General features: G+C 36.3%; 1 protein-coding gene across 1 annotated transcript in view; it reads right to left on the bottom strand.

Annotated features, from left to right (window-relative positions):
- Positions 1 to 13358: 13358 nt before the first annotated feature.
- Positions 13359 to 26847, bottom strand: part of LOC6641288 (LIM domain-containing protein A) — a 44020-nt gene continuing 30531 nt past the window's right edge. Inside the window, exons 2-5 of the mRNA XM_023175338.2 lie at positions 21365 to 21480; positions 19454 to 20492; positions 15498 to 16429; positions 13359 to 14763 (exon numbers count right to left, since the gene is read on the bottom strand). Of these exons, the coding sequence (XP_023031106.1) occupies positions 13660 to 14763; positions 15498 to 16429; positions 19454 to 20492; positions 21365 to 21480 (3191 nt within the window). The 3' untranslated portion in view covers positions 13359 to 13659. The remainder of the gene's footprint in view (positions 14764 to 15497; positions 16430 to 19453; positions 20493 to 21364; positions 21481 to 26847) is intronic.

Genomic DNA, 26847 nt, shown 5'->3' on the forward strand with positions numbered 1-26847 from the left:
GACGTATACGTAATGACAGCAACTTAAACGAGAGTCTTCAGACAGTTTTAGTGTCCTTCAAGTCGTCGACTCCAGCCACAACAAACTGGGATCAGTAAGGAATTCTGGAGTAAGAAGTTTCCTGTTCTTTACTTCCATAAAAGGTAATCAGGGAATACACGACGTATACGTAATGAGAGTAACATGAGCTCAGGAGTCTGGAAATGTCGAAGAAATTAACTTGGGATATATTAAGGTTTCTACTTTTTCTGTCTCTTTTACACTGCAAAACCCTAGCTGTCTCTGTCTCACAATTGCAGTTTTCATTTTTAAACGATTTTCCTATATAAGAAAGAAACTAAAATGCAAATAGATTTTGCATAATGAATCTGAAAATCAGTTAAATCTAGATTTGGAAAGGGTATTTTGAGTTCTTGTCAAATGTTTCTTTTTCATTTCTCGTGCGTGTGGTTTCTTTTCATTTTTGAGGGGGATGGGGTCATGGGTTGAAGGGATTTCCAGCGCCATTTGTGCGTCTGTCAGCAATTTTATTATTTTATGTATATAAAATTTTTGATGCCACCCACTTTTGACCCAACAACAACAGCAAACAACAACAAAGCAGCTGACGTCTTGATTTGAAACGTAAATGATATATAAGAAAAGGATATTAATACCAACTCGAAAACTGTTCGACACTTAAAAACTAGACTTTGAAAAACCGCACACACGCACAGCCCCGCCCCGCCCCCTCTACCCTCTCTTTTGATGCCTTCGAGTGTCTTCTAGCTGCAGAAAACCACCAAAAATTCCCACAACAAACAGCAAACTTAGTGGAACCCTTATCCCTTAAGGTGAAAGGATAAAGTGGTTAAAAGGCATTCATTAAGCTTTTTAAAGTGTTTTTGGTTCTTTGAATTTTAGTTTTTAAGCAAAAATAAGCTTAAATATAATTTTATTATGTGCTCAAGAATGTTGTTTAGTCTCGAGGGTCAATCGAAATGTTTTACAAAGGAAATGCCAAAATGAGGCGCAAAATGTAGTACGATTAAAGGCTAATATTGAAGACTAAATTAAGACTACTTATAAATAGCCATTAGAAAAAGTTATGAAGAATGGCTGTTTGATTTCTTTGATTTTTATTTATCGAAATCGTTTACAAATGATTCGATAAGTCGATATTTTAGTCTAAGCTTTATTTCTAATAATATAACTTCGAAAGCGAGGGTAAAAAATTAACTTGATTCTATCTTGACATTGAGGCGAGAGACGAGAGACCAAGAAGACGATTGTCTTGTAGCTGTAAAATAAAAGCTTCTTACTAAAGTTAAACTGTTGCTTAAAAGTAAGTGCCTACTTTGATTGGCCGAGTTTAAAAGAATGTTCCATTTACATAATGGCTAAATGAAACAAACTCAAATAGATGTCTCTGTTGTAAAGGGAAATAAAATTTAATGCAATTGCTAGGCCACGACATTTCAGGGGGGTGGTGGGTGAAACATGAGTAGGGGGTGGAATAGTTGGGCGTCGAAATCGGCGATATTTTAACAAGCACATTTTTACGGCAAACGCAAAAAGCAGCCGCATAGTAATGTGCCAAGTGAGCCGTGTTGAGCCATTTCAATTGGTCCCAGCCGGAGTTCAGACTTATACAATGCACACACACATACACACACACACACACAGATGTATGTATGTATGTATATATGGTGTGGTATATATAGTACATATATCATTCCAGTTTCGTTTCATGCGAGACAAATTGCTCACGCTTCGCATCATTTCACTTCCGAGCCGTTGATGGATTTGTCACTTTATGACACTTAGCGAAGGGAGGGGGAGGTAGAGAGAGAGAGAGGGGGAATGGTGTTCAGAGGGTGGTGGATGCATGTGTTTGTAGAGAGAAAGAAAAAATCCCTATTGGGTCTTGTATTTTATAGGCAGATCACATTGATCGTTCAGAGACTTGAAAGAAATTTTCAGGCCAAGGAAAGAATTGTTAACTTATTTTTTGGTCTCTAGAATTCAAGGAAATTCCCCTCGATATTAATTGCTTTCAATGTATTTCGATAACGCAATTGATGAATGAAATAAAAAACCCCAATAAATGTGCATACACAAGGCATATCTATGGATTCCCCTAGAATTGCTTCGTCAATGCTTTTCAGCTCGAGATGAGTAAACGACGACCAAAAATTGAATGCACAAATATGTGTGTAGCTCTACATGTGATTGAATGTATTCGAGTGTGTGGGTGTGTGTCGGTGTTTGTTTGTGTGTGTGTGGGTGGGCAGGACTGGAGGTTGGTATGTGCATATGACAGGCAGCAGGAACTGGCTCCGAATGTCAACTAACTGCACTAAACTCTGAACGCTCTCTGAACACTGACGCGCCCATTAGACTTTGAAGTGATGACAGACGAGTACCAGGACTAGTCTGATTCCGGCTCTGACTCTGACTGTGACTCTGACTTTTCCCCCCCAAGCGTTCTCTCTCGTTTGCTCTCCCTCTCTCTCTGTGTCTGTGTGTGACACATAGTGCAAAAAGGAGGGAACAAAAAAAAAAAAAATGATTGGCCTGCTGGTTGGTTGGCAAACTACTTCTGCATTCCATGCACTCCACGGGTGAGATTCTATGTGCCGGATGGATCTGGGCATTTAAGCCTTTTATGTGTCGCTTTCAATATTAATTAAATGCTTACAAAACTAAAGAGGACAAGGACCAAAAACCCGGAATGCTAGCATGGCCCATGGCTTTACCATTGCAATGGCCATGGGGAGCTGATGTGACTGTGTGTGTGTGTGTGTGTGTGCATCATTCATGAGCTGTTCTGGCTGGAGCTCTGGAAAGCTGTTCACTTGCCCATCTCATCGTAACTCTCGATTCAATTCTATTTCACGACATGAAGTATATTCAAGTGGTACTTAATAACTAGTTAATGGCATATGAAATCACTTTGTATTTTTGAGTGTAAACCAAACTAATTTATTTAAAACATATCAGTCAAATAAACTTTAAACTGTATTTCATTTATACTGAATAATTTAACTTTGGCTATATATATTATCTATCGAAATGTTTCACAGTTCATTTTAAAATAGTAAACTGAAGGCACTTTATACAAACTGATTTTATTCATTCTACTTTTTATTTATTTTAACAAATTGTAATTCCTTTTTCCTCTTTTCGAAATTCATACTAAAAATACAAATTTTTGAAATTCTTGTTCTTAAAAATGCTAAATATGATTAAAAAAATGTTTTTGTTCTACATTTGGTACTATTTTGAAGATTTTGTTAATGGACATCACCTTGATGAGTCATTTTTGAGTTCTTTTGATGATGATTTATTTAAAAAGAACTAAAAAATTACTCTTCAATGTGCTCCTAATCGAAGTAAATAAAGAAAAAGTAATGTTAAAGGTAAAAATTATAACGAATCATTGATATTTCGGGGGATGTCCAGACCCCTTAGAAATCAACGATACTCACATAAGATTCGAAACAAATTTGCATATGATCAGAATTCTACCGGATGATCGGTGATTTGTTTTGAATAATTCTCGTGTACGTGAATTGTTAAAAAAACGTTTTGTTAGTTTCTTTTTGAAATGTTTCAAAGTAATGTTTTTGCTTTTATTGAGGACTTTGCTTCTGTGGAGCTCTAAGGCATGAATAATTTGAATGTTTTTTTTAAAAAAAGTTCAACAAATTGCATTCAATCTAATACTTTTTTGTAAAAAAGTCGAAATTTAGGAGCAATCTAGTTTACATTTTTTTAATGTTGACTTTTATCGATTTTCCCTTTACAAAAATATCCATTGATTTGTTAAACATTGGTTGAGCAGGGCAAATAAATGAATATAAAATATATATAGGTATATATATATATATATATTTTTTTTATTACTTGCCACACACTCAACTTGTTAATATTCGAGCAAATATTTCGCTATCGAATGTGGCAGAATTTGTTTTTTCGAAACATTTTAATATTCTATTTATTGTTCTATTTTCATTTTCATTTTCGTTTTTATTTGAAAAGTCCCATTCGAAGAATATAAATATTTATTTGCTCGCTGACTATGTCGATTTTGGGGTGGAGCGGATATATCCGAATGTATATACATATATATATATTGCAAACTAAATTGAGCGTAAACTTCCGTGCCTAACGGCGAATTATATTTGCCAATACATAAATTTCAGCTTGTTCTCTCGTTCATAGCGTAGTTGATGGCCATGCTGGTTTGTTTTTTTTCTGTTTCTGTATTTTGGCCATAAGCCGTTTATGCCCTTGATTTATTATGGGCCAACAAATCAGGAAAGCAAACCAGAAGCAGAATGAGTAACAGAAACAGAACTGGCCTGCATTTTTAATGGTTATTTTTTTTTGGTTTTGTTTTTTTAAACATTGAATTTCGATATTGCACATGAAGAAAAGTTTTTGATTCGACGAGAGAATAAGGAGCACTTGAAACTTTGCCTCAGGATTTGCTAAAAACACACACACACACACACACACCAGAGAGAGAATGAGGGAGAGAGAGCCTTTCATCTCCATCTCAGTCTCGTTCATATGTACATATGTAGAACACCAAGGAACCGCAAGGGAGTTGCTCGGTTGGCTCGGTATTGGTGGAGGGAGTGAAGGTGGAACTGAAGTGATGATGACAGGGGCAAATGGAACTTTCGTGTATTATTATTACTTGCGTTGTTCGTTTTTATTTTGTTCTTTTTTTGGTCTTATTTTTGTGCTGCCTTTTTGGTGGCTTTAATGGTAGACCCTTCACATATCATCCAGCTCTACTCCACTCCACCCCCCTCCATACTCCATTCCATTTCGCTCTCTATCTTACCACTCGCACTTTTCCAGCTTGCTGGTAAAATAATGTATCTACAATTTTCTTCTTTCTACTTTTTGTTTGATACAGAAACTGACAAAATGCTCTTACTCCTAAGTAAAAAGCAAAAAAGGCAAATAAATGTACAAATATTAAAGGAGGAAGAAGAAAAGAAGAAGCACCCAAAAAACAACAAATGAATTAAGAAAAGACAGACAATCAAAGAGTCAGAAGCTAGGAAAATGAGACAAAAATCAACTCGGCTGCATATAGTTTGAGGCGTTTTTTTTTTTTTTGGGTGATAGGTTTACTTTAACTCCTTTAAGAACTTGATGATGATGTCATTATCAATTCAAACACATTCAAACATTAGCCATACTTCAGGGGAATTACTTCTTATAGGCAACTGAAATTAAATGTTCAATAGCCTAAAAAGGAGACCCAAAAAAGTAGGCAACATAAAATTGTTTCGCTTAATAAACTTTAAAACAAAAAATATAATAAAGATATATATATTTGTTTCCAAATCGCCATTAATCTTGTCTTTTCAATAATTTCTCATTATGATAATCCCTTCCCCTTTTGCCACCTTGATTTTGTTTTGCCCTCCCTACAATATAATCAAGTTGGCATTATCAAACATCATAATAAAACCAGGGGAAATAAAAAAGAAAAAGACGAAAAAAAAAAAACGTAATATACTCTGGAGCCATTGTCAAAAGGGCATGAAAGACACCACCGAACTATACACTCACACACACACACACACACACACCGATAAATGGGAGATTGGGATAGGCGGGGTGAAAAGGGGTTTAAGGCTATGTCGTCAAAGGAAGAGCGAGTGAGAAGGGCCAAAAGCAGAATTCAACGAGGCGAAAAGTGTTGAAAATGAAATCGTGTACGCATAAAAAGCATAAAACGTGCATAAAAATCTGTCATTTACATTGGTAAAGGCGTGAAAAATTGGCAAAAGGCTTCTTTCACTCACACAGACACAGACACACACAGAGAGAGAGAGAGAGGCACAAACACACCTAAGGCTGCGTTTATGTGTGCGTGTGCTCCATTGAGGAAAAGTTTAAAAAGTGCTGACGAGGACTCAGCTAGCTTTGGGCCTGTCGTCGTCATCGTCGTCGTTCTTATTTCTCATGCCGACAGCTTGTTGCTCTCTCTTTCTTTCTCTGATAAGGAAAGGTGGTAAAAGGTAAATTCCAAGGCTTTTTCCTGCTCTTGTTGAGTGAACTTAAAATCTTTTGAATTGAAATAAAATGTTTGACGGAAATGCAAAATAATTTAATACTCCACCTTCGGGACTTTTTTATAGAAATGTGATCAGACACTGGAACTTGCGATTAGTATAAAATACACATAGATAATAATTTACAATCTAAACAATTGATATTGAAATTGAAAGGATTATTAGCATGGTTCGAAAAGAAATGATTGGTTGATCCCAGAGAGCATCGAAAAGACAGTTCTTTGTGACTTTTTGTTGGGGACTTGTTGTTCGCATCCGGTTTGTATGAGTTACTCTTGGCAAAGGGGAAAGGGGGGGGGGAGGGGGGGGGGAGGTGGAATGGTGCAATAAACTTAACTTAATTAATTAGCATTAAAATAGTGCGCAACGGATTGAAAAGTTGATGAATGAAAGCTTTAAGTAAAGTTGTTGGCGAAAAGTTGTCGTTGCGTATACGTAATATGGTAAATTTTAATCCAGGATCTCACACACACACACACTGAACTCTTTGGCAATAATGATATATGTAAGATAATTGCATTTCCACTTTTTGACTTTTATGCGCAAACAAATCCATGACAAACCGTGGCAAAGGAATTGAAAAATGTTGATAAATTATATGCATAAGTGAAAAAAAAATGATTAAGAAGAATAATATCTTTAATTGATTTGCTATTAATCTCTCTCTCTCTCTCTCTCTGTCTCTCACTCTTTCATGCTTCATATTGGCAATTTTAATGGCAATCCGAAACTATGAAAAAAAAATAAAAGCAAAGTCATGGAAATCGCAATCAATCACTTAAACGCTTATCGTCCATATAAAAAAATAATGAAATCAATTTCGAAAAAAAAGAGAGAAAAACTACAACAACAATGCAGCAAATACAAAATACATTCTCCTGCCAGAGAGTCGAAGATAAAGGAGCGCAAAATCTTTCACTTGATTTGCATAGAAATGCTGCATTGCCATTTACTAAATAATTTCAATTCAATTTACACTACAGACAACTTGCAGGATGAGAAAAAAAAAAGTGAAAGAAGGAAGGAAACACAGCAAAAAAGGAAACGCTAGAGAAATTCAAATAAGAAATTGTGCAAATTTTTCTCGAGTATGCTGGGACACGTCAAAATGTTAAATGAAAAAAATGGCAACTTTAATATTCTTTTGGGAATACAAATCATCATTTAATCAATATTAACGTCAATGTGAATGACATTACTAAGGTTAAATAATAGATTCAAGCAGGAGGGGGGGAGATTATTCTGAGGTAAACTAATGCTAACTTAAGTTGAAACTCTTCAAACCCAACTAAGCTAGATGGAGTTTTATCTAGTCTAGAATTGTGAAACTGAAGCAAATGTTTTCCATGTTAATGTTAGTTTGTCTGATATAGGCCATTAAGGGTTTAATCCCTACTATGGTAACCTTTTGAACTAAAAAATCTCGACCAAAAACCTTAGTAGTTAGGTTTCTAAACTAGTTTAGCTATCTTTTAAGTACTTTGCAAATTATTGAAAGAAGAAGTATAGATTGAGTAGACTCAAATTTGTAGCTAACTAGAAAAAGCGAAATGAATGAACTTGAAATTTTGTGCCATTGGATCGGAAATCAAAATCAATCCCAATTTTATTCCATAACTCAAAAACTCTATGACTAAAGCTAAGATATTTCCTATATATAATTTGTTTATGCTGACTGAAGTTGAGCTATTATTTTAATAATTTGGAATGTTAGTTTTTGTGTGACAAATGTTCTTTAAAATTCATGTGGAATTGTTTCTTTTCGAAAGATTACTTTGTTACCCTATAAAAGTTTCTTGTGATTGATTATGTAAATATCAGTTAACCGCTTCATTATGTTTGTAATGTAATGTTGTTTGGTTTTGCATTTGTTTTTCCAGGGCATCAACGTCATCGGTAAGAACATTATCCAAGGCATGAAATTTGAATAGACACGTAGCAATGGCAGACACCAAAATGGAGACGACAACGACAAAGAAATGTCGCAGTGATACAAATAGGGATCCCCAGAGAGAGAGAGAGAGAGAGAGGGAGAGAGAGACACAAAGAGTGGGAGAGAAGGGTGAGGCACACACACAGGCATCATCACTGTCAGTAACACGAAACTGCAAACGCGGTTGCTTAAGAAAAAGTCGAAGCGCTTGTGGCAAAGCAACTTCAGCGGCAAGAGCATCTGCCGCATCAGCATGCTGCATATTCTTCAGAGTTCTCCATGCCAAACTTGTTTCTACCACCCTCCACCCCTCCCCTCCTCTTGCCTCACCACCCCAAAGACAGAGGAAACCATGGTGTCAGCCTCGAATTGTTGGCTTAACCGAATGTGCATTTAAAATCGTTTGTATGTCACGTAAAATGCAACTGATTTTCCTTTTATTTTTCGCTAGTATAGTGTATGTGTATGTGTATGTGTGTGTGCGTGTGTGTGTGTGTAGGTATACTAAAGGGTCGACAGGAATTGGCATTAAGTTGGCAAAAACCACTCTAGGGAAAACAAAATGATTTTAGCGCTTGAAGAAAAAACGAAACGAAACGAACGGAAAATCGAAATAATATAAAATTGAAAAATTTTCTGCTTATTTAATTATAGAATTAATATTTATTGATAATTATTTTAAGTCCATAATGTTGAGAATGATTTACAATTAATTGTTACTTACTTATTTTATTTGAATGCCTTAAAAAAAATATTTACAACAACTATTCTCGTTTTCTTAGTAAATCATTTTGGCTAATTCTCTTAGTATTTTGGCTGATCTTTTTGACTGGATTTTAAATACTTTTCACCTTATTTCGATTAACAGTTTGTAATTTGAGTTTTTTTTTTTAAATAATTAACTAGTATTCCGCCGAGAAATGCAAATGAAAACTATAAAGAAAATTTGGTTTAAAATTTGGTTATTAAATAGCCATGAAACTTTGCAAGAGTATTCCCTTTCTCTCTCTCTCTGAAGTTTCTTGACGACTTCTTTTGGCCATGAATATTTCTCTCTCTCTCTCTGTCTTTCACTCTCTGTTTCATTTCAATCTGTGCCTCTTCTTTGCTCTGTTTGGCATTTCAATAATTAAACATTTGCGTGCGAAATGGGCGCGTAAAGTTTTCCACCTTCACCAACAACAATTTTTCCTCCATTAGCAAACAGCCCCAAGGGGTCTCACAATCATAATTATAATAATTATTTAAAAAAAGAAGAAAACACTCTTAAAAACACACACACACACACACACACACACACACAAATGAAACAACAATAATTAAGGCAGATTTTGTTTTTGGGCGGGTGTGTCAAACAACAAAAAAAGAAGAGAAAAATAAGAATTTAATTGAAATTTTAATAGAACCTTAAGCTGGGCACGTAGGCAAAAAACAAAAAAAAAAAAAAAAAAAGGAAGCGTACACACAAAATGAGGAGTCCTTTGTTTGTTTGTTCCTTTTTTTTCTGCCGGTACGCCAGTGAATTTTTTGACAAGTTAATTAGGTTGAGAACCAGAGTAGAAAGAGAGAGACACACAGACTCAAACAAAGAGAAACATAGAGCGACCGATGGAGAGAGAGAGAGGGGGCCAGAGGCCTATACGCAATTTAATGTTCTTTTGATAAAGTCCTTGTTTCATGTCTTTGGCTGGCTATTGGCGACAGCTGCCACCACCAACGGACTGGGGCCCAATGGTTCGGCCCAGATGGTCTATATTGGAGGGCACTTGGCACATGTTGGTTGGGTCTCTCACGCCTCACTAAACCGGCTACAAGGACTCCGAGACAGGCAGTGACAAAAATATAATAAACTACAGCTTACAAAACAAAATGAGAAAACTATTTTTATACACTCAACCAAAATATATTAAAGTAAATGCCATTAGAAGATGAATTAACCAGAATATGAAATGTAAGTAAAGGCGAGCAGGAAAATGAGACACAACACATACATATGTAAACGAAATCGAGTCAAAGTCAAGGCTTAATAAGTTTTTGATTCAAAAAGTTAATGTTCTTACTTTAAGTAAGTTCACAGGGAAATAATAATTAAGGTGTGGAATTATTTGATTTTTTAATATAATATATATAATATATAATATATAATAATATAATAAAGTTTATTGGACCAACTCGTATACCTGACCAATTCGAACAGTTTCTACATTATTATGAATGATTCCTAACGCTAAAGGCTTTATCATAGTTTGAACGATTAGTTTTGATTACTGATTTGGAATTGATTACTGATTTTTGTCCAGTGGAAATTTTCTTTCCAAGTCTGTTCCTGCTTAATTTTTAAATGAATTGAACTAAATGAATTAAATTGAATGAATTATTGAAAAAATACATAAAATTATGCTCTTGGGAGGGACAGCTGCTGTCCCCTGTCCATATCTGCCTACGTCCTTGCATTGATTCACAACTCAAAATTCATAGACGTAACACTTTTTGGTTTTTGAGTTTCAGCTAAGAATATTTCCAGGCCAAATGACTCGTTTTGTCATTGCCATTTGAATCTATTCATGTATAATCATTAGGTTACAATTACTAAAAACTAATGATTATTGTCAAAAATCATTTATAACTTTTCGGTTTTAATTCAATTTGTTTTACTTACCAATTGTTTTGTCAAAAAAAAAAGTAATGACAAATTTCTACATTAAAGAGGCATAAGCTCATTGATTAATTTACCCAAAGAAGCATAAATTATCCTATCCACAGATTTACTTTATTGTATATGTAGAGACTTACACTCAAGTGATAGGTAAGCGCTTGAATCTGAAATAAATGATGCTATTTGATGTAAATATGGAGAACTTTCTGCTTCTTTCCACCACTCATTGTGCTCCTGCTGCTGCTTAAGGTCCTTTATATAATTAATGATTGATACTTTTGTTTTTCGTTAGCCTGAAAGAGATTTGACTACAGCAAGAGATACAGACAGACAGAGATGACAATGACAATGATAATGATGACGATGATGATGATGATGATGATGCTCTGTGTCCTTTTTTTTGTCAATCAAATTAATGCACAGAATATCAAATTACCCAAAGCGAATTATGTGGTAAAAAGTAAGAAAATTTTGGCGTGAATTATGTTCACTTGATAAAATTAATTGGATTTAGTCTCAATGTTTTTCAAGTCGGAATATATATATGTATACTTACAGAGAAAGAAACAAAAGTATGAGGGCTTAGACTGTTGGCTCCTTAAGGACGATTAAGAAGAAGATCCCACAGATGTCAAAATAATTATGCGTAAATAATAATTGTTGCTTTATTGAATTTCATTCCATTAAAATGTAAAATATTTTTCTGTCTGTGTGTTTTGTGTGTGTGTGTGTGTGTGTGTGTGTAGATGTTAGCAATTGCAGCCAAACACACATTTGCCAAGAACAACAAAAAAAAATTGGTAGCATACTTTTTTGGGTATGTCTATTTTCTTTTCTTTCAATATTTTTGTAATTAATTTACAAAACAAAAAACAAAAAAAGGAATTTACATTTTGCTCTCTCTATATATATTTAAATATAAGTTTAAATTTAGAAATTATAAATCATTCCCATTTCTTTTTGTTCTTTTTTTTTCAACTCTTCTCCTTTCTGCTTGAGGTTTTTTTTTTCTCATTTTAGAAAAAAAATAAATGAAAAATAAAATCTGCTGTTGCGTTTAGTTTTAATTGCTTTCACTCGTCTCGCTTTTGATATGTTAATTAACTGCATTGCCTCTTATTTCCTTTCCTTTCCGTTTCGTTCCTTTGCTTTGCTTTGCTCTCTTGTTTTCTCTGTAGATTGCCTTCTGTTTTTTTTTTTTTTTTTTGGCTTTGTGTGTGTGTGTGTGTGGACTGCGTGTGTATAATCGTAATACGGCTTAAGCTTCGGAGTGTATTTTCTTCTTTTTTCATATATATATTTTTTTCCTTTTTTTTGTTTTTTGGGTTTATTTTGTGTTTTATGAAAAACTCATTTTACTTTATTTTCCTCTTGCCGTACACAAAGTATTTCTGTTCGTTTTATTCGCCTGTCTTGAAATTTCTATATATATATATGTATATATATATATCGTATGCATGTATGTGTATCATCTTACATATACTTTTGCATTTAGCTCGTTTTGTTTTTGTTGCGGTTTATCTGTTTTTTTTTTTGTTGTTTTCTTTGTGCTTCTTGATCTGTTTTTTTTTGTGCTGCTTTAAGTGTGATTGAAATTTGCTTCGGATGACAGAATTATTTAGTCTAGACATGAAAAAATTGTTTGCGAAAAGAAAGTTTCCCGCCAAAAAAGAACTATATCGAGTGCAGACAAACTATTATCACATTTTTGAATTTCAAACATCAAAATCAAAAAGAAAACTAAAAATGTTAAACAAAAATTCTTCCAAATTGATTTTTTTTTGTAAATTTCGAAATACTTTTTTATTGAATGCAAATTTTTTGTTTTGTGTTCCAATGTTTTGATATGTTTACTATTAAACTTGTTGTTTTTTGTTTATTTTTGTTGTTGTTGTTGTTGTCGTTTTGCCTGGCTAATTAAATATATATATGCGTTACGTAATTGTTGTTATATTTCTTTCATATATATATGTATATAGAATTAAATTTAATCTCTACAATATACAATATATAGATTTTTATATCTTTTGTCATTTCATTTGCAACTTTTCCTTGATTGGTGATTGGATTTCTTTGAATTTTGAAACCTATTTTTATTTTTTTGGTTTTATTTTGTTTGCTGATGATAAGTGTGAAATATTTTATTTTTCTTCTTCGGGGACAAAAGCCTATATTATTATTCTTTTTATTAATAATAGCAATATCTTTGTTTTGTTTTTGCAGAGTTTTTTTTTTATTCTTCTTCTACACCAAAGCAAATAAAACAACAAATGCAGCACGGCTATGTGTGTGTGTGTGTGTGTTTGGGTGTGTGTTTAATTGCCATGTTGGTGTCATTTTTTTTGCTATTATACACATACAAAAAAAAAAAAATAGTTTTTTCTTCTTAAATTTACGTTCTTTATTTTCTTTTCAATAGATTTACTTGCCTATAACGTTTACCGTTGTATTTCTCATTTATTTTTGTTTTTTTTTTTAGATATATATGCACGTTGATCTTGACTACAACAAATAAGTTGACAATTATCTCTAGACGTATATATTGAGAAGAAAGTAAAAGACATTTTCTTCCTTATATATTTATGTATATTATCTCGATTTCTATCGAACGAAAAAGAAAACCAACAACAAAAAACACGCAAAGGCAATAAAATAAATTAACAAAATAAAAGCTTAACAAACAACACAAAAAAGAAATAGAAACTCCAAAGGCATTCAGAAACAAGATTATGAGGCAAACGAAAAATTGCAATGGAAATCCTCTTTGATCAAGGAGCAAAGTCAGGTCAGTGAAGCAACAAAATTGTGCCCAATTAGTTGATATGTTAACTTTAGAATGGAATAGCAAAAAAAAAAAAAAAAAAAACAAAATAGATACAAAAGAATCTATATCTATTCCTGTTTCGATTTCCATTGCATTTTACTTGCCAGCAAAGGTTTCCTTGCACAAAAAAATTGTCATCTTCATCTTCATCTAATCTTGGAGCTTAAGGCAACGGAAAGTGATTCTGCTCAAAGTCTTTGTGTCGCTCAGCGAGCAGTTTCTTGCTGCCCAAACTCTCCAGTCGGCGATCCGTGATGGCCACAAATGGCAAACGTTGCTTGCGACTGGACAGTAGCGAGGACGACAACGACGATGACGGCGATGAGGAGGCGGATGAGGAGGATGAGGCAAAGCCGGCGGACGATGGCAATGAAGGGCTGTCAGGGCCGGCATCGTTCACCCGATGATAGACAAACGAGTTGAGCGGAGATGATGGTGGAGCTGCTGCTGGTGGTGGTGGTGGCCGAATTGTTGCATTGTTCTCCATTGTAGATTGAATTGCATCCGTTTGGCGCCAACTGCTCTGACCTCTGCCCGATACATTTGCCACAAACTGGGCACTACGACTGCGACTACGAGGCGTACCCAGAAAACTGCTTGTTATGGCCGGATACGAGGGGAGTTTGTATAATGCTGGCTTAGCTGTCGATGTGCTAGCTCCATCTCCATCTCGAACGGCTTCCCCTACGGCAGCAATGCCGGCCCGAGAATTCCAGTAGTCAAATGGACTTGCCCCCTGCTCTAGATCCTCTTCGGGCAGTTGATTAGGCAATCCGGTAGATGTGACACTAGCAATCGTTGGACTAGCCATTGTCGTTGTACTGCTCCGTGGTTGTTGCTGCTGCTGCTGGGCAAACAGATTCTCCTCCCGATGTTGCTGATGATAGCGTCGTCGCTTCTGTTTGAGATAATCATCATCTAGATGTATGCCCAACGGTTGCGTCGCAACTGGCGCCGATTGATGCGGTCCCGGCTGTAGCACTGATTTGCTCCACACAAGTCTGGGGGCAATCTCTCCACCGCCCACACCTGCCCTGGTCTCCTTTGCGCTGATGGATAACGGCGGAGGCGATGGCGGCGGCAAAGTACCCTCAAGCAGATTGAGCAATTGTTTATTCCTTCGATTATACTTTTTTATATAAGGTGGCAAATTGGCCTCATCGCCATGCTCCTGTTGGGCTTCTTCCATTTCGGCGGCTGTTTCATAATCCTCTTCATAGTCTGGATACAAATCGGGATGCGATTCACGATAATGTTCATCATAGATCTGACAATAAATATAAGTTTATACAATGGGGAAATAAGTTATCGAAGTAGCTAAAAATATTAACATTTATTTTAAGGAATCAATGGAATATTTATATTCTAGATCTTTGAATCAGTTTCAAGGAGCTTAAAGAAATCAATTTCCATTTTCGATTTTCAATTAATTACGATCGGCACATTAAAATATCGATATAGACTTTTGCATCAAATTAGGTAAAGTCAAAAGACTTCAAACAGCTTTAACTTTGCAAAGCTCTAACCAATCTTATCTTTTGATTTAGCCAAAGTTGTTTAACGATAAGGTTTCGATTATTTTTGCCTATCGTTTGACTATCGTGACAGTATCATCAATAGCAATAATAATTTATGTTTGACTTTTAAGCTTAAAAACTGAATAGTTTTTACTTGCCTCAGAGGCGTCGATAAGAAGAAAATCTATCTTAAAACGAGAAACAACTTTAATATTCAAGTCGAACTTTGTTTTTGTTTATTTCGGCCTAGGCCAAATCAATGATCAATGCGAGGTCTCCTCTAGGAAATTGAACTCAATTAAGAAGTCATTGAAGTCATTCCATCTCAATGAATCTTGCAAGTTGCATTAATGTGTCTGGGCTTTAATTCCGGAAGGAGCATTTAGAGTTTAGAGTTTACACAGACATTTGACATGACCTCCCACCCCCATCCCCATCCCCATGCCAACCACTCCCCACTCACCAGACAGTTGGCCATTCTCACCTGAAATTGTACACGAGCCAGATGCGGCCATTTGGCATAGTAACGCTCCAATTGTTCCAGCTCGGTGATTTGATGGCCCAATTGCTGCTTGGGCGGCGGCAATGGGGCTGGTGGTGGTGTTATCGAAGACGCCAGCGATGGCGACTGTGATGGGTGTGCCGAAGGAGGCGGTGGCGATAGTTTCCGTTGATAGGGATTTGGTAGACGCTGCGGCTTATGATGATGCTGATGATGATTATGTCCATGCTGATGATGACTATGATGCTGGTGATGATGATGTTGGTGTGCTTGATGATGATATGGATGATGATGTGGTGGCTCCAGTTGTTTTACATGATGACGCAACGACAGAGAGTTCGCCGAGGGGGAGAGCTGTTCGGGTCCATTGTTTGCACTGCTTTTGATGCCATTTCTAAGAACTGGACTAATGCGTCGATACCAATTGCCATTGTCGTGAGCGATAAGTCGTTGCATTTCCGTATGATGTTCCAGATCTTCGTTCGAATCGTTATCCTGTGCCTGATCATAATAGTTCACTTGACCCTCATAGAATGGTTTTGGTGTCACAATAGTCGGACGTTGTGGTCGTATACCTAAAGCGAAAATTGGCGCTGCATGTGGTGCATCCTGTTGCTGTTGTTGTTGTTGTTGTTGTTCTTTGCGTAGCTTTTGCATATGCTTGCTGACCATTTCGTTTGCTGCTGAATGATGCCTCAAGTAATCCTTATAGCGTTTCTTGTGACTCTTGTGGCCATTGCGGTGATTGCTACGCCGCAAGGCCTTGAAACGCTCAAAAGCTGACGGTGATGGTGTCGAATAACTCGAGGTTTGAGTATACATATACGGATAGGAGGAGTATGGTGGTGGTGGTGGTGTTGTTGTTGTTGTGGCGGCAAATGTGGGAACTGCTGCTGTAGTCGTTGTCATGGCATCTGCAATGAGAAATGGTTGAAATATTTGTAAGTCTCGGCACGACGCGCTCGCTCGGAAGTAATAGATTTCTATTAGGCTTTTGGACTACAAATCGTATCCGTGTCCCGTATTCGACCGACTGCCCCTTTCACCTCCCTCGGCCCTTGGCCCAAAAGACACATACACACATATATACATATATTTTCTAAGACCACAAAATCCCGTTGCCCATAAGGCCACAATTCATTTCATTTGATTGTGCATAAAAGTGCGGCAACATGGCCACCAAACAGAACAATACAGAATGCCACTCGAGATACGCTTGAAAAGTTTGTAAGACTTTGTCTTTAAACAGGATTTCGCTTGGTGTTTGCTAGTTGGATTTTGACATTCCAATGGATGAAAAGTAACATCTTTATGAGGACAAAAAGGTGAATTTTCGAATTTTTGTATAGTTCAAAGTTGAGAAAACTTAACAGACATAATCAAGAAATAAATTTCGACTGAAATGTTTATCAAATAGATACTTTATAGACTATAAATTACAGGTGTTATGAAGAATTTCTCAACCTTACCTCACAATGGCACAACCAACAAACCAACACTCACCCACACACACACACACACACATATATAGAAAGCCTCAAACCAAAACTGACCGAAACTGGCTTAAGATGTAGAGCCAAGCCAAGCCAAGCCGAAGCAAGCCCGGCAAGAGAATGATTCTATGGCAGTCCAGGCACGTATTCAGATGGCTCCAATACCGCCGCTTGGCAATGTAGACACAAAGTTCATTTTTTTTGTTGGTTTTTTGGGTTTTTTTTTTTTTTTTGTTTTCTAGACATCTTCAACCAACAGTTTGTAATAAAATTCGCCAGGGTCCAACCTCTGGGGAATTTCCGTTTCTTCTCCTTTTATGTTCTTTTGGCCCATTTTTTTTTTTTTGTTCTGTTTTTGGTCTACTGTGCTCTCGGCTTTTGGCGTTAAAGCTTATGCCGTTTGATTTTTGAGTAGCAGACGCAATTTGCATAAGGTTCTCTTCTCCTATCTGCTATCTTCTGTTTCTTCTTCCTCTTTTTTTTTTTACTCCTGCTCTTCTTCACATTCATATCGTTTTACCAAATGCCAAATGAAGCTCTGGCACATAAACTAATTACGACCCACAATACACACACGCACAGACACACAAACACACATACACATACAGAGAGCAGTTGCCTTGTACAATTTCCATTACAATTCCAATTGGAACATTTACACTTGCATTAAAGAGATTTTTGCTTTAGCTAGAGAACTAAGAGATACATAGAGAAAGATGGAGCGTAACCCTAGAGATTTGTTTTGTTGGTATTTGTATTTTCAAAGTTCTGGCTTACACACACACACACACACACTCACACGCACAAAGCCATGGTTTTGACCATTACTGAAAACCAAAAATTGTAAAGCGAATACCAAGTCCAAGTCCTTGGTGAATGCCCCTTGAATTTTGCGTACAAGTGTGTGTGTGAGTGTGTGTGGTTGTGTGTGTGTTACACAGTGATGCGAAACGTTTGAAACTTTTGATTTGTATTCCCCAGCAAGATCGTTGCAGAGATGACTTTATCCTTTGACTTTGTGCAATGCATTAAGCTTGCTTTAGAATCAAAAATGTTATTTAGTCATTTGGTTGGCAAAAGCAAAAACATTTATCCATTTAATATAAAGTACATTGGGTTTAAAATCATGATAAATATTAAATATTAAACATTTGAAGCAAACAAAGTTTAGGCAAGGTAAACGGCATCGTCTTTAGTTTCACAACGAACAAGTTTTTTCATGGACAAATTCTGCTAGCTATTTTCAAACTTTACGTCCTACGCTAAAACCAGTTGCGAATTACAAAGAAGTAAAACACATCACACCATAGCCTGTAAGTCGCTTTTTGTTTTAGTCTACAAGAGGCGACTTAAAACTTATTTCAGAAAAAGCTTCGACTTCTTCCAAATAAGTTAGGAGAATTAACAAGAAAATTATAGCAGTTTTTATACCCTTGCAAAAAGGGTATATTAATTTTGGTCAAAAGTGTGCAACGCATAGAAGGAAGCATCTCCGACCATATAAAGTATATATATTCTTGATCAGCACGACGAGACGAGTTCAAATAGCCATGTCCGTCCGTCCGTCCGTCCGTCCGTCCGTCCGTCTGGATCAACGCAAACTCCTCCTAGACCGTTAAAGCTACAGAGCTGAAATTTTGTGTGTAGGCTTGTATATACTGCAGGCGTTGTATATCTCGGATTCAGCCGGATCGCATCACTATATCATATAGCTCCCATACAAATGACAAAGTCACGAACAGTGACTTTTCTTAATAACTTCGTTATTTTCTGAGCTATTGTCGTGAAATTTTATATTGGTGAGTTAATTACACATATAAACGACTATGCCAAATTTGATCAAGATCGGGTAACTATATCATATAGCTCCCATAGGAACGATCTTTCGAAAACAGTGACTTTTGTCAATAACTTCGTTACTTTTGACGCGATTGCTTTCAAATTAAACATTTGTTAGTTTAATATATCTGTTAATGACTGTGCCAAATTTGATAAGGATCGGGTAACTATATCATATAGCTCCCATAGGAACGATCGGTGGAAAACAGTGACTTTGATCAATACTTCGTTATTTCCTATGCGATTGTAGGCGTTTCTTTTGGACATTAGCCTTTTTAGCTTAAACGTTTTTTCACTTTGATGGCTATAGGTAAGAAAAAAGTTACCAAAAAAGTTGCAAGGGTATACAAACTTTGACGCGGTCGAAGTTAGCCCCGGCCCTCTGGTTTTATTCTATACTTAGGAGAAAGTCACTTCTATCAGACATCAAGAAATTATATAGATTTCATATTTATATTCAATTTGGTATTCAAATTTTATTTAAAAATGTCCAAGTCCCAGTAAAATTAAATGCGAATAACTAAAAATTTGGATTTTTACGAGATATTCATAAAATAAAAATCGATTTGTATTAAGATTTTCAGTAGTTTCAGTGTATTAACTTACCCTCTTGATAGTAGATGTCAGCGATTGATGCCACATTCTGTGGTTTGTCCATATCCTGCGGTGGTTCCTGTTCCGAATAATCATCATCGACAAATCGCTCAATGTTTGTACGATTTTTCTTGGTAAGTGTGCGGCCAAAATAGTTGGGCAATTTATGCTCCAGATTCTGTGTGGCATCATAGTAATGCAATTCACCCAGAGTCAAGTCCTGCTGGTTCTCCTTCATCTTGTCATTTTCGTTGTCCGCAGATGTTTCGGTTGGTTTCGATTGCATGTGGCCTAAATCGTAGTAACGACGCTTGAGTTTCTTGCCGATAAATGGGACAGAGGTTGAAGGGGTTGTTGTGGTCATAGTGTCTCTAGTGGTGGTGGTGGTGGTAGAGCTAGCGGTGCTAGTTGGTGAATATGTTGTTGTTGTGGGTATTGATGTTGCTGCTAATTTATCATTGTCAACATTGTCGGCCACTTCATCATTACTATTACTAAAATTATCTTCGATATCACCAATTGCCAAAATATCACCATCTTCCTCATGGAGCTGCTCCGTCTCTGGCTCCTTTTCTATCTCATCATGGTTTTCGTCCACAGAAGGTTTATTAAATTTTCGTTCATTGAATATTTCAATAGAATCAAACAGCTGCCGCCGTTGCTGTTTCTCTATCTCCTTTTCATTCTCCTGCTCCTCTTGCTCTTGCTCCTGTTCCTGTTCTTGCTCCTCCATCTCCTTTTCCAGCTCATCTTCTTCGTCGTCCTCGTTCTCATCGTTCTTCTGCTTTAGTTGTTGCTGCTGTTGCTTCTGTTCGTGCATGTTCTTCAATTTTTTATACGCAAAACTTTTTCGACCAAAGTTCGCGTCCGTCTGCTCTTTTGCCTTTCCGTTTCCCTTCTCATTTTCCCTTTGCCCATTGCTCACATTGGTAGTGGATTTTGTATTCGCCTCTTTATTGTTTCTCAATTTGTAGTTGTTCTTTGGATATTTCTTGGCTGTCTCTAGGTAAACACTGAAATTCCTTGAAGTGGGCCGTTGAGATTCAAGTATCTGCAATGAACAAAAACGCAGAATACAGAACAACAACAACATCAAAAAACACACAAACCAAGTGGCAAAATGTAAAAAAGACAATGCACCAAGACTTTCTGCTTGAGGATAAGTGCACCAAGTCAAACTAGATAGAAAAGAATTTCGGGGACAAGGTGGGGTAGGAGCAGGGTCAGTGGAAGTGCGGATACATAGAGGGACACATATGCTGCAGTAAAAGATAAGTTTTAAGAAACAAGTTTCTAGATGTCAGCCGAATAGATTAGATTTTCTTACCACCTCATTCTCTCATTCCCTTGAAAAAAATGTAAAACAAGTTAAAAATTTGCCTTATATCTATAAAGCAAACTAAATCGAAGTTGAATTTTAACTAGCAATCAATTTATAGGAATAAAATGAATCCATTATCTTTACACTGATGATGTATGTATATAACATCTATATATGGTAAACTACTATTTGATATATAGAAGGTCGATTTCTATATAAATCATCTCCATCAGCTGCAACATTTTCGTCATTTATTTTTTGTTTTTCTAGCTGTTTTTTCTTCTTTCTTTTTTTTTTTTTTGGGTTTTGCGAATTCAGGGACGAATTCTATTCATGTAAAAGCAAAGTAATTTGACTTGGACCATCCTTCTCATTGTAGGATATGGATACATAGAATAGGAATTTCAATGGATAGAACATCTCCGGACCACCATCACCACAGTCCAGTACATTGGCTACGCTCATCTACTCTCGCTCTCTTATCCATCCATGTGGTTTAATGGGGACTGACCTCATTCGCAATACTTGGGGGCTTGTTAGGAGAGCACACACTTACATACATACATGCTATGTATATATATATATATGTGGACTTTACTTACAATATCAGCATCGGATTCATCATCAGCCGTAGGAACAGAAGCTGCATCCTCAATATCGCCATCATGCTGGTCAAATATGTCCTCAGGTATGGAGGCCTCTTCTTGTAAATTGAAATCTAGAATAGAATGGGAGATGGAAAAAGTTCTTAGCATGTATATATAGTAAAAAAAAAAAAAAAAAAACACAGCCTAGTGCAATGTATGAATGCGCTTATCTATATGTAAAACGTCCAAAGAGACAGATATGTAAGTGAGGGAGAAAACAAGAGACAGAAGGAACGATAGAATGCCATTCAAGTAGATTTCTCTATACATATGTATGCATATTTTCCCCCTTTGCCCACTAACCACCACTCTCTCTGGTCACCTTCCCAATGCCCCTTTTCCCATTTGCCTTTACTTAAATAAAAGTGAGGTGCTTGAATTGGCTTCCACTTTGTTTTTCAATGTGTATATGTATGTATGTATGAGTGTGTGCCTGGTTCTGGCCATTGAAATATTTCCCATGCATGACATGACCTGAAAAAAAAAAATTGGTTTTTACTTATACTTCAATAGACAAGAATTTTTCCGCTTCTCCTTCCCCGCCTGGCTCTAAGTCGACTCTAGTCTTTGGCTCTTTCTCTTAGGGTTTTGGCCTCTTTATGCTCTGTCATTGACTGGAGGAATTACCATTTGGGGAACTCAAATTCAAAATTAAAATAAAATGGCAGCAAAGAATTTTTCTCTGATGCATATATGTGCCCCCACACATGTATGTGTTTGTGTGTTCATGTGTGTGTGTGTGTGTGGACTCTCTGACCGCAAATAAAAATTTATTAGTTTGTGCAAATTCTTTTCCTAATGTCTTATACATATTTGCATGCATTTTTTATTTCCATTCTATTCCCAACTTTGTTCAACAATTTCATTTGTTTATATTTTTGTAAAACTTTCTGTACTACACACACAAAAAGGCCACAAAATTAGTTAAATTAGAAACAAAGCAGCAATATATTGTATATAGTTTCCTTTTTTGTAAGAGCTTTACAACCAATTTTACTTGAAATTTTTTTTAATTGGTTTATTGTGTAACGAAATCTCCATGTGATTAAATTATTCGTGGCAATTAACTTTGATATAATGGCTGAAAACAATTTACTTCGAATCTAGTGCTAGCTTAATCAATTATACGACCCGTTGACCGGCTTGTATTGTGAATTGCAATTTTGTGTTGCCTACTTTTGTGCTGAACGGTGGAATACCAACGATATAAAGAAATTGCATAGTTGATTGGATTTCAATGAAAATTATGAGCAAAAGCTGCCTAGTCAATGGGCAAATATGAAGAGGAAGTGAACAGAAAGAGGGAGGTAGTAAGAGAAGGAGACAGATAGAGTGTGATAGGGGTAATGAAAATGAGGTGGTCAAAAGTCAACAAGGCATAATAGGTTAATTAACAGTCTCTGATACAAAGAAGGGTAAAAGAGAGAGAGAGATAGAAAGATGGGAAGCAGCATGCATTTTGCACTCGCATTCTCTCTAATTCTTCCACTCTTACTAAATCATCTGCCTGAATTGCTGGCTCTCTGGCTGGCTGACTGGTTGGTTGGTTGGTTGGTTGGTCGTCGTTCTGTCGTTCTCTCGGGCTATCATCATCTCCCTATTAATTAGCCCTAAGCGTGCGACTAGAGGACAAGCGCAGAAACAAGCAACAGCATCAGCAACAGGAATTATATTGGGTATGGGTTGTGGGTACCACTAAAATATGCAACATGCTCATTACAAGCGAAATAATTAAACTCCAGAGTGCCACAAAATTCAAATATGTATGTGCACACACACACACACACACACACACACACACACACACTGAGACACATGGACGCATAATGCCATGCCACATAGAATCCAAACAGTGACATCCGCATTCCAATTCATGTGCAAGGATTTTGCAGGCATAGCCCAAAAACTCGCCTCGTCTCATTGAATGTAGTCAGCCTCTGGTTGATTAGGATGATGAGGAGGAGGAGGTGGAGTACAAGTACAGGGTACGCGCTGGGTGCGTTAGGAAGGGCGGCAGGCAGTTTCGCGGGGTAGGGGTTCGGTGATGGAGATCAGTTTGTTTACGCGCTTTTGTATGACATTCCTACACGAACGTGTAGACAAATTTTGTGCCAAGGCTATGCCATGGATTTGTTTGTATGTATTTTGCCTCTCCCTCCCCACACACACACACACACTGTTCGCTTTATTCTCTATGGAATCTAAAAGAAAAACATGCAAAGCTCAGAACGTGCCAAGCGACCCCGAAGCTAGCCATACCGCCAGCTCATACATACAAATATCCCCCTTCAACTCGCATGGCCCGATACCACCGCAGATCGTTGGGCTGCGTGCAAATTAATGCGACATTTATTCATTATGGCATAAAGTAGACTGAGACAGTGGTGATGGGTGATGGGTGATGGTGTTGGTGGCGGCATCAGGGGGTTAGGGTACAAGCCCATCCATTTGACAGCTGGCCAGCATAAAAGCAACACCCAGACCCCAATGATGGTGACGCACAGTGGAGTAGAACGAAGAATTTCTTGGAATGGAATACATTTTTCCAGAGGTGTCTTTTAAAATCTTTTATTTCCGTTCTTTTGATGTCTTTGGTACTGATCTTACTTCAACATTATACGATATATATTTCATATACGATATGTACTTAGATCATATTTCTTATGTTGTTTATGCGCACTCACATCTGTGTATAGTATGATCGTTCGTTCGTTTGACAAAGAGAATCAAAGAGAGAGAGAGAGATAGCACCAGACTAAAGCCAGTCCATAAGAACTTATAAGAAAGACAAGAACAAAGTTATAGTTTCAATTACAAGATCACTCAGGAGGCTTAAAGTATAATAAGACATTAATAATATAAATGAAAAAAAAATTGGTTCATCATCTTTAGATAAGCTTATGTGGATGTTCTATCATGCCAATTTACACTCTTTTTTAAGCACTTACTAAAACAATTAATCATTATTCTTTGTATTTCGAACCACTGTGCAAAAGCGGCGTTAACCTCAGCTGCAGTTCTCCTCTTTAGCCTGCCCACAACCCAACAACAGTTTTTCCCTGTTTGTCTTTGAGTGGGTCTCCATAACACAATGTGTCGTCCTATATGAGAGTGAGAGAGAGAGAGAGAGAGAGAGAGAGAGGGAAAGGGAGACCAAGAAAAGAGCGAGAAAGAGACATTAAAAACATTTGCGTGATTTTATTTCACAATTTTTCCTTCCTTTTTGTTGTTTTTTGTTTTTTACTTTAATTTTGTTTTTCCTTTTTTTTTTTTTTGGGGTAGGCTCTTTCTTGTGTTTGTTGAGCTTGTGTTAATTTAATCACAGTAAAAAGAATTTAATTAGTTCGAAATTTTCATAATTATGAAATTAGAGGACAGTGAGTCAGTGTGTGTGTGTGTGTGTGTGTGTGTTTTGCGGGTCGTCGGATGGGGCAACAAGTTGCAAGAGAGACAAAATAGTGACAAAATTTTAATGACGGAAACGAGTGTGCTAAATGATGACTAACCATCTAATGAAAGCCATTAAGTACGGTCTTTTTGTCTAATTAAAAACATAATGATTTAACTTCAACTGGATGAGAATGAGAAAAAAGACTTAGTACGAATTGAGTAAAAGGATTGAAATAAATCAAAGAACTTTCCAAAATTTAGTAGCCAAAGTAGTTCTAGTGTCTCGTTCTACATTTACTGTAAGATTTTGAGAATCTATTACCATTATATGAATATTTAATTCTCTCTCATTAGCTTAGAACAACTTGCATTTCATTTCAGCTTCAATATTTTCATATAATTTGTTGAAATTTTTGTTTTTTTTTTTATTCGGGCGCACCAAAAACAATTTGGCTAATGTTTCCAAACTAAACATAATTTGCATTTGTTGCATTTTTGCGTTTAATTGAAATTCATATATTCGTAATGTTGAATTAATAAATTGATTAAGTGTTTTTTATGATGCCAACATTCCATTAATATACATTCCTTTTGTTTATTTGTATATGCATATAAATAATTTAGTATCAAATTGTATATAGATATTTATTAGTTGTTGATTGTTCGCATAGAATGAAGGGAATGTGATGAAAAATATTTCACAAATTTCATATTATTTGCTAGCAAACCACAAAATAGAAAATAAACTCTTGGAAAACTGACAAAAACAGTAAGAAAAGCCGGAAGCCAAAAATTTCAAATATATATTTATGAATTTGTTGCTTAAGTATACACTATATAAAAGTCTAACAGAATATTTAAATTCTACTCAAATTGGATTCATATGAATTAGTGAAAAATATTGTCAAGTCTCATAAAATACTCTAATCGGCTGAATGAAAGGCAATGTAGGGACGAGTTAAAGCTTCAATATGTACTAAGGCACTTGAATCAAGAGGAATAATTCGAATTGTCACAAGTCACATTGAGACAATGATAGCACTAAAATTTCCTTCTCTTTATACCCAGGACCTCTATCGATAGATATAGATGAAAGGACTTAGTCAGTTATCAGCAGAGATAAAGATAAAGTCTTATTATGCTCATTAATAACAATTCAATTCAATTCAGTTGAAATCTTGAATCCGTTCTTGGATAATAAGATGATAAGATATTTTTGTGACATTCTCAAGTTTGTTTTCTAGAGAAAAAGTCGATCTTTTATGCCATCCTCGTCACTCATTTAATTGCTTGCCAATTTTGTCACATTACTTGAGCTGTAAATTAATTTTATTTTACGCAATTCATGATGCCATTTTGAATGGATTTATGCAGCTCTTAAATGAATATACATACAAATTACATACATTTTGGGAAAAATGAGTGTGAAACATTTTTTGCTGACAATATTTCTTGCATATTTTTGTGGTTTTTTTTTCGTAGAGTTGGTTAAATATAAAATATATATTTTCTAGCCCTGCAAACAGTTGCCTTGTCGTTTCCTCCCTCTGATCTGACATTGGCCTGTTTGTCATTTAAATTTATTTAGTGCTCTGGTCCACGGGGTGGCCACACACACACACACACACACTGGCACACAATGGCGACCACAAAAGCCACTAAAGTCTAATTAAAATGCCCGCAGCCGTAACAATGTGATGCAACAGACCAACCTGTTACCCCCTTGTCAGCTCCTCCCTTACCATTTGCTTGCACAACGTTTTGGCTGGCTCCCGATTCGGAGTCCCATTCAACCAGACACAACTGCTGTACGAACTTTGCCCTCCTGCTGATACTTACACAGCTGCCCCATTTTTAATGCTTTGATGGCCGGGCACCGAAAATAGTTGAAAATTGTTTTTTATAAAATGCATTTTCATGTTTGTATGGTCTGTCGGTTGGTTGGTTGGTTGGTTGGTTGGTTGGTTGGACTGTCGGTTGGTTGCTTGGTCGGTGGGTCGCCTGACATTTGAATCGAGTCTGCCCTTGAAAGTTTTCCTTCACTTTAT

The sequence above is a fragment of the Drosophila willistoni genome, assembly GCF_018902025.1.
Source record: "Drosophila willistoni isolate 14030-0811.24 chromosome XL unlocalized genomic scaffold, UCI_dwil_1.1 Seg141, whole genome shotgun sequence".
NCBI classification, from domain to species: domain Eukaryota; kingdom Metazoa; phylum Arthropoda; class Insecta; order Diptera; family Drosophilidae; genus Drosophila; species Drosophila willistoni.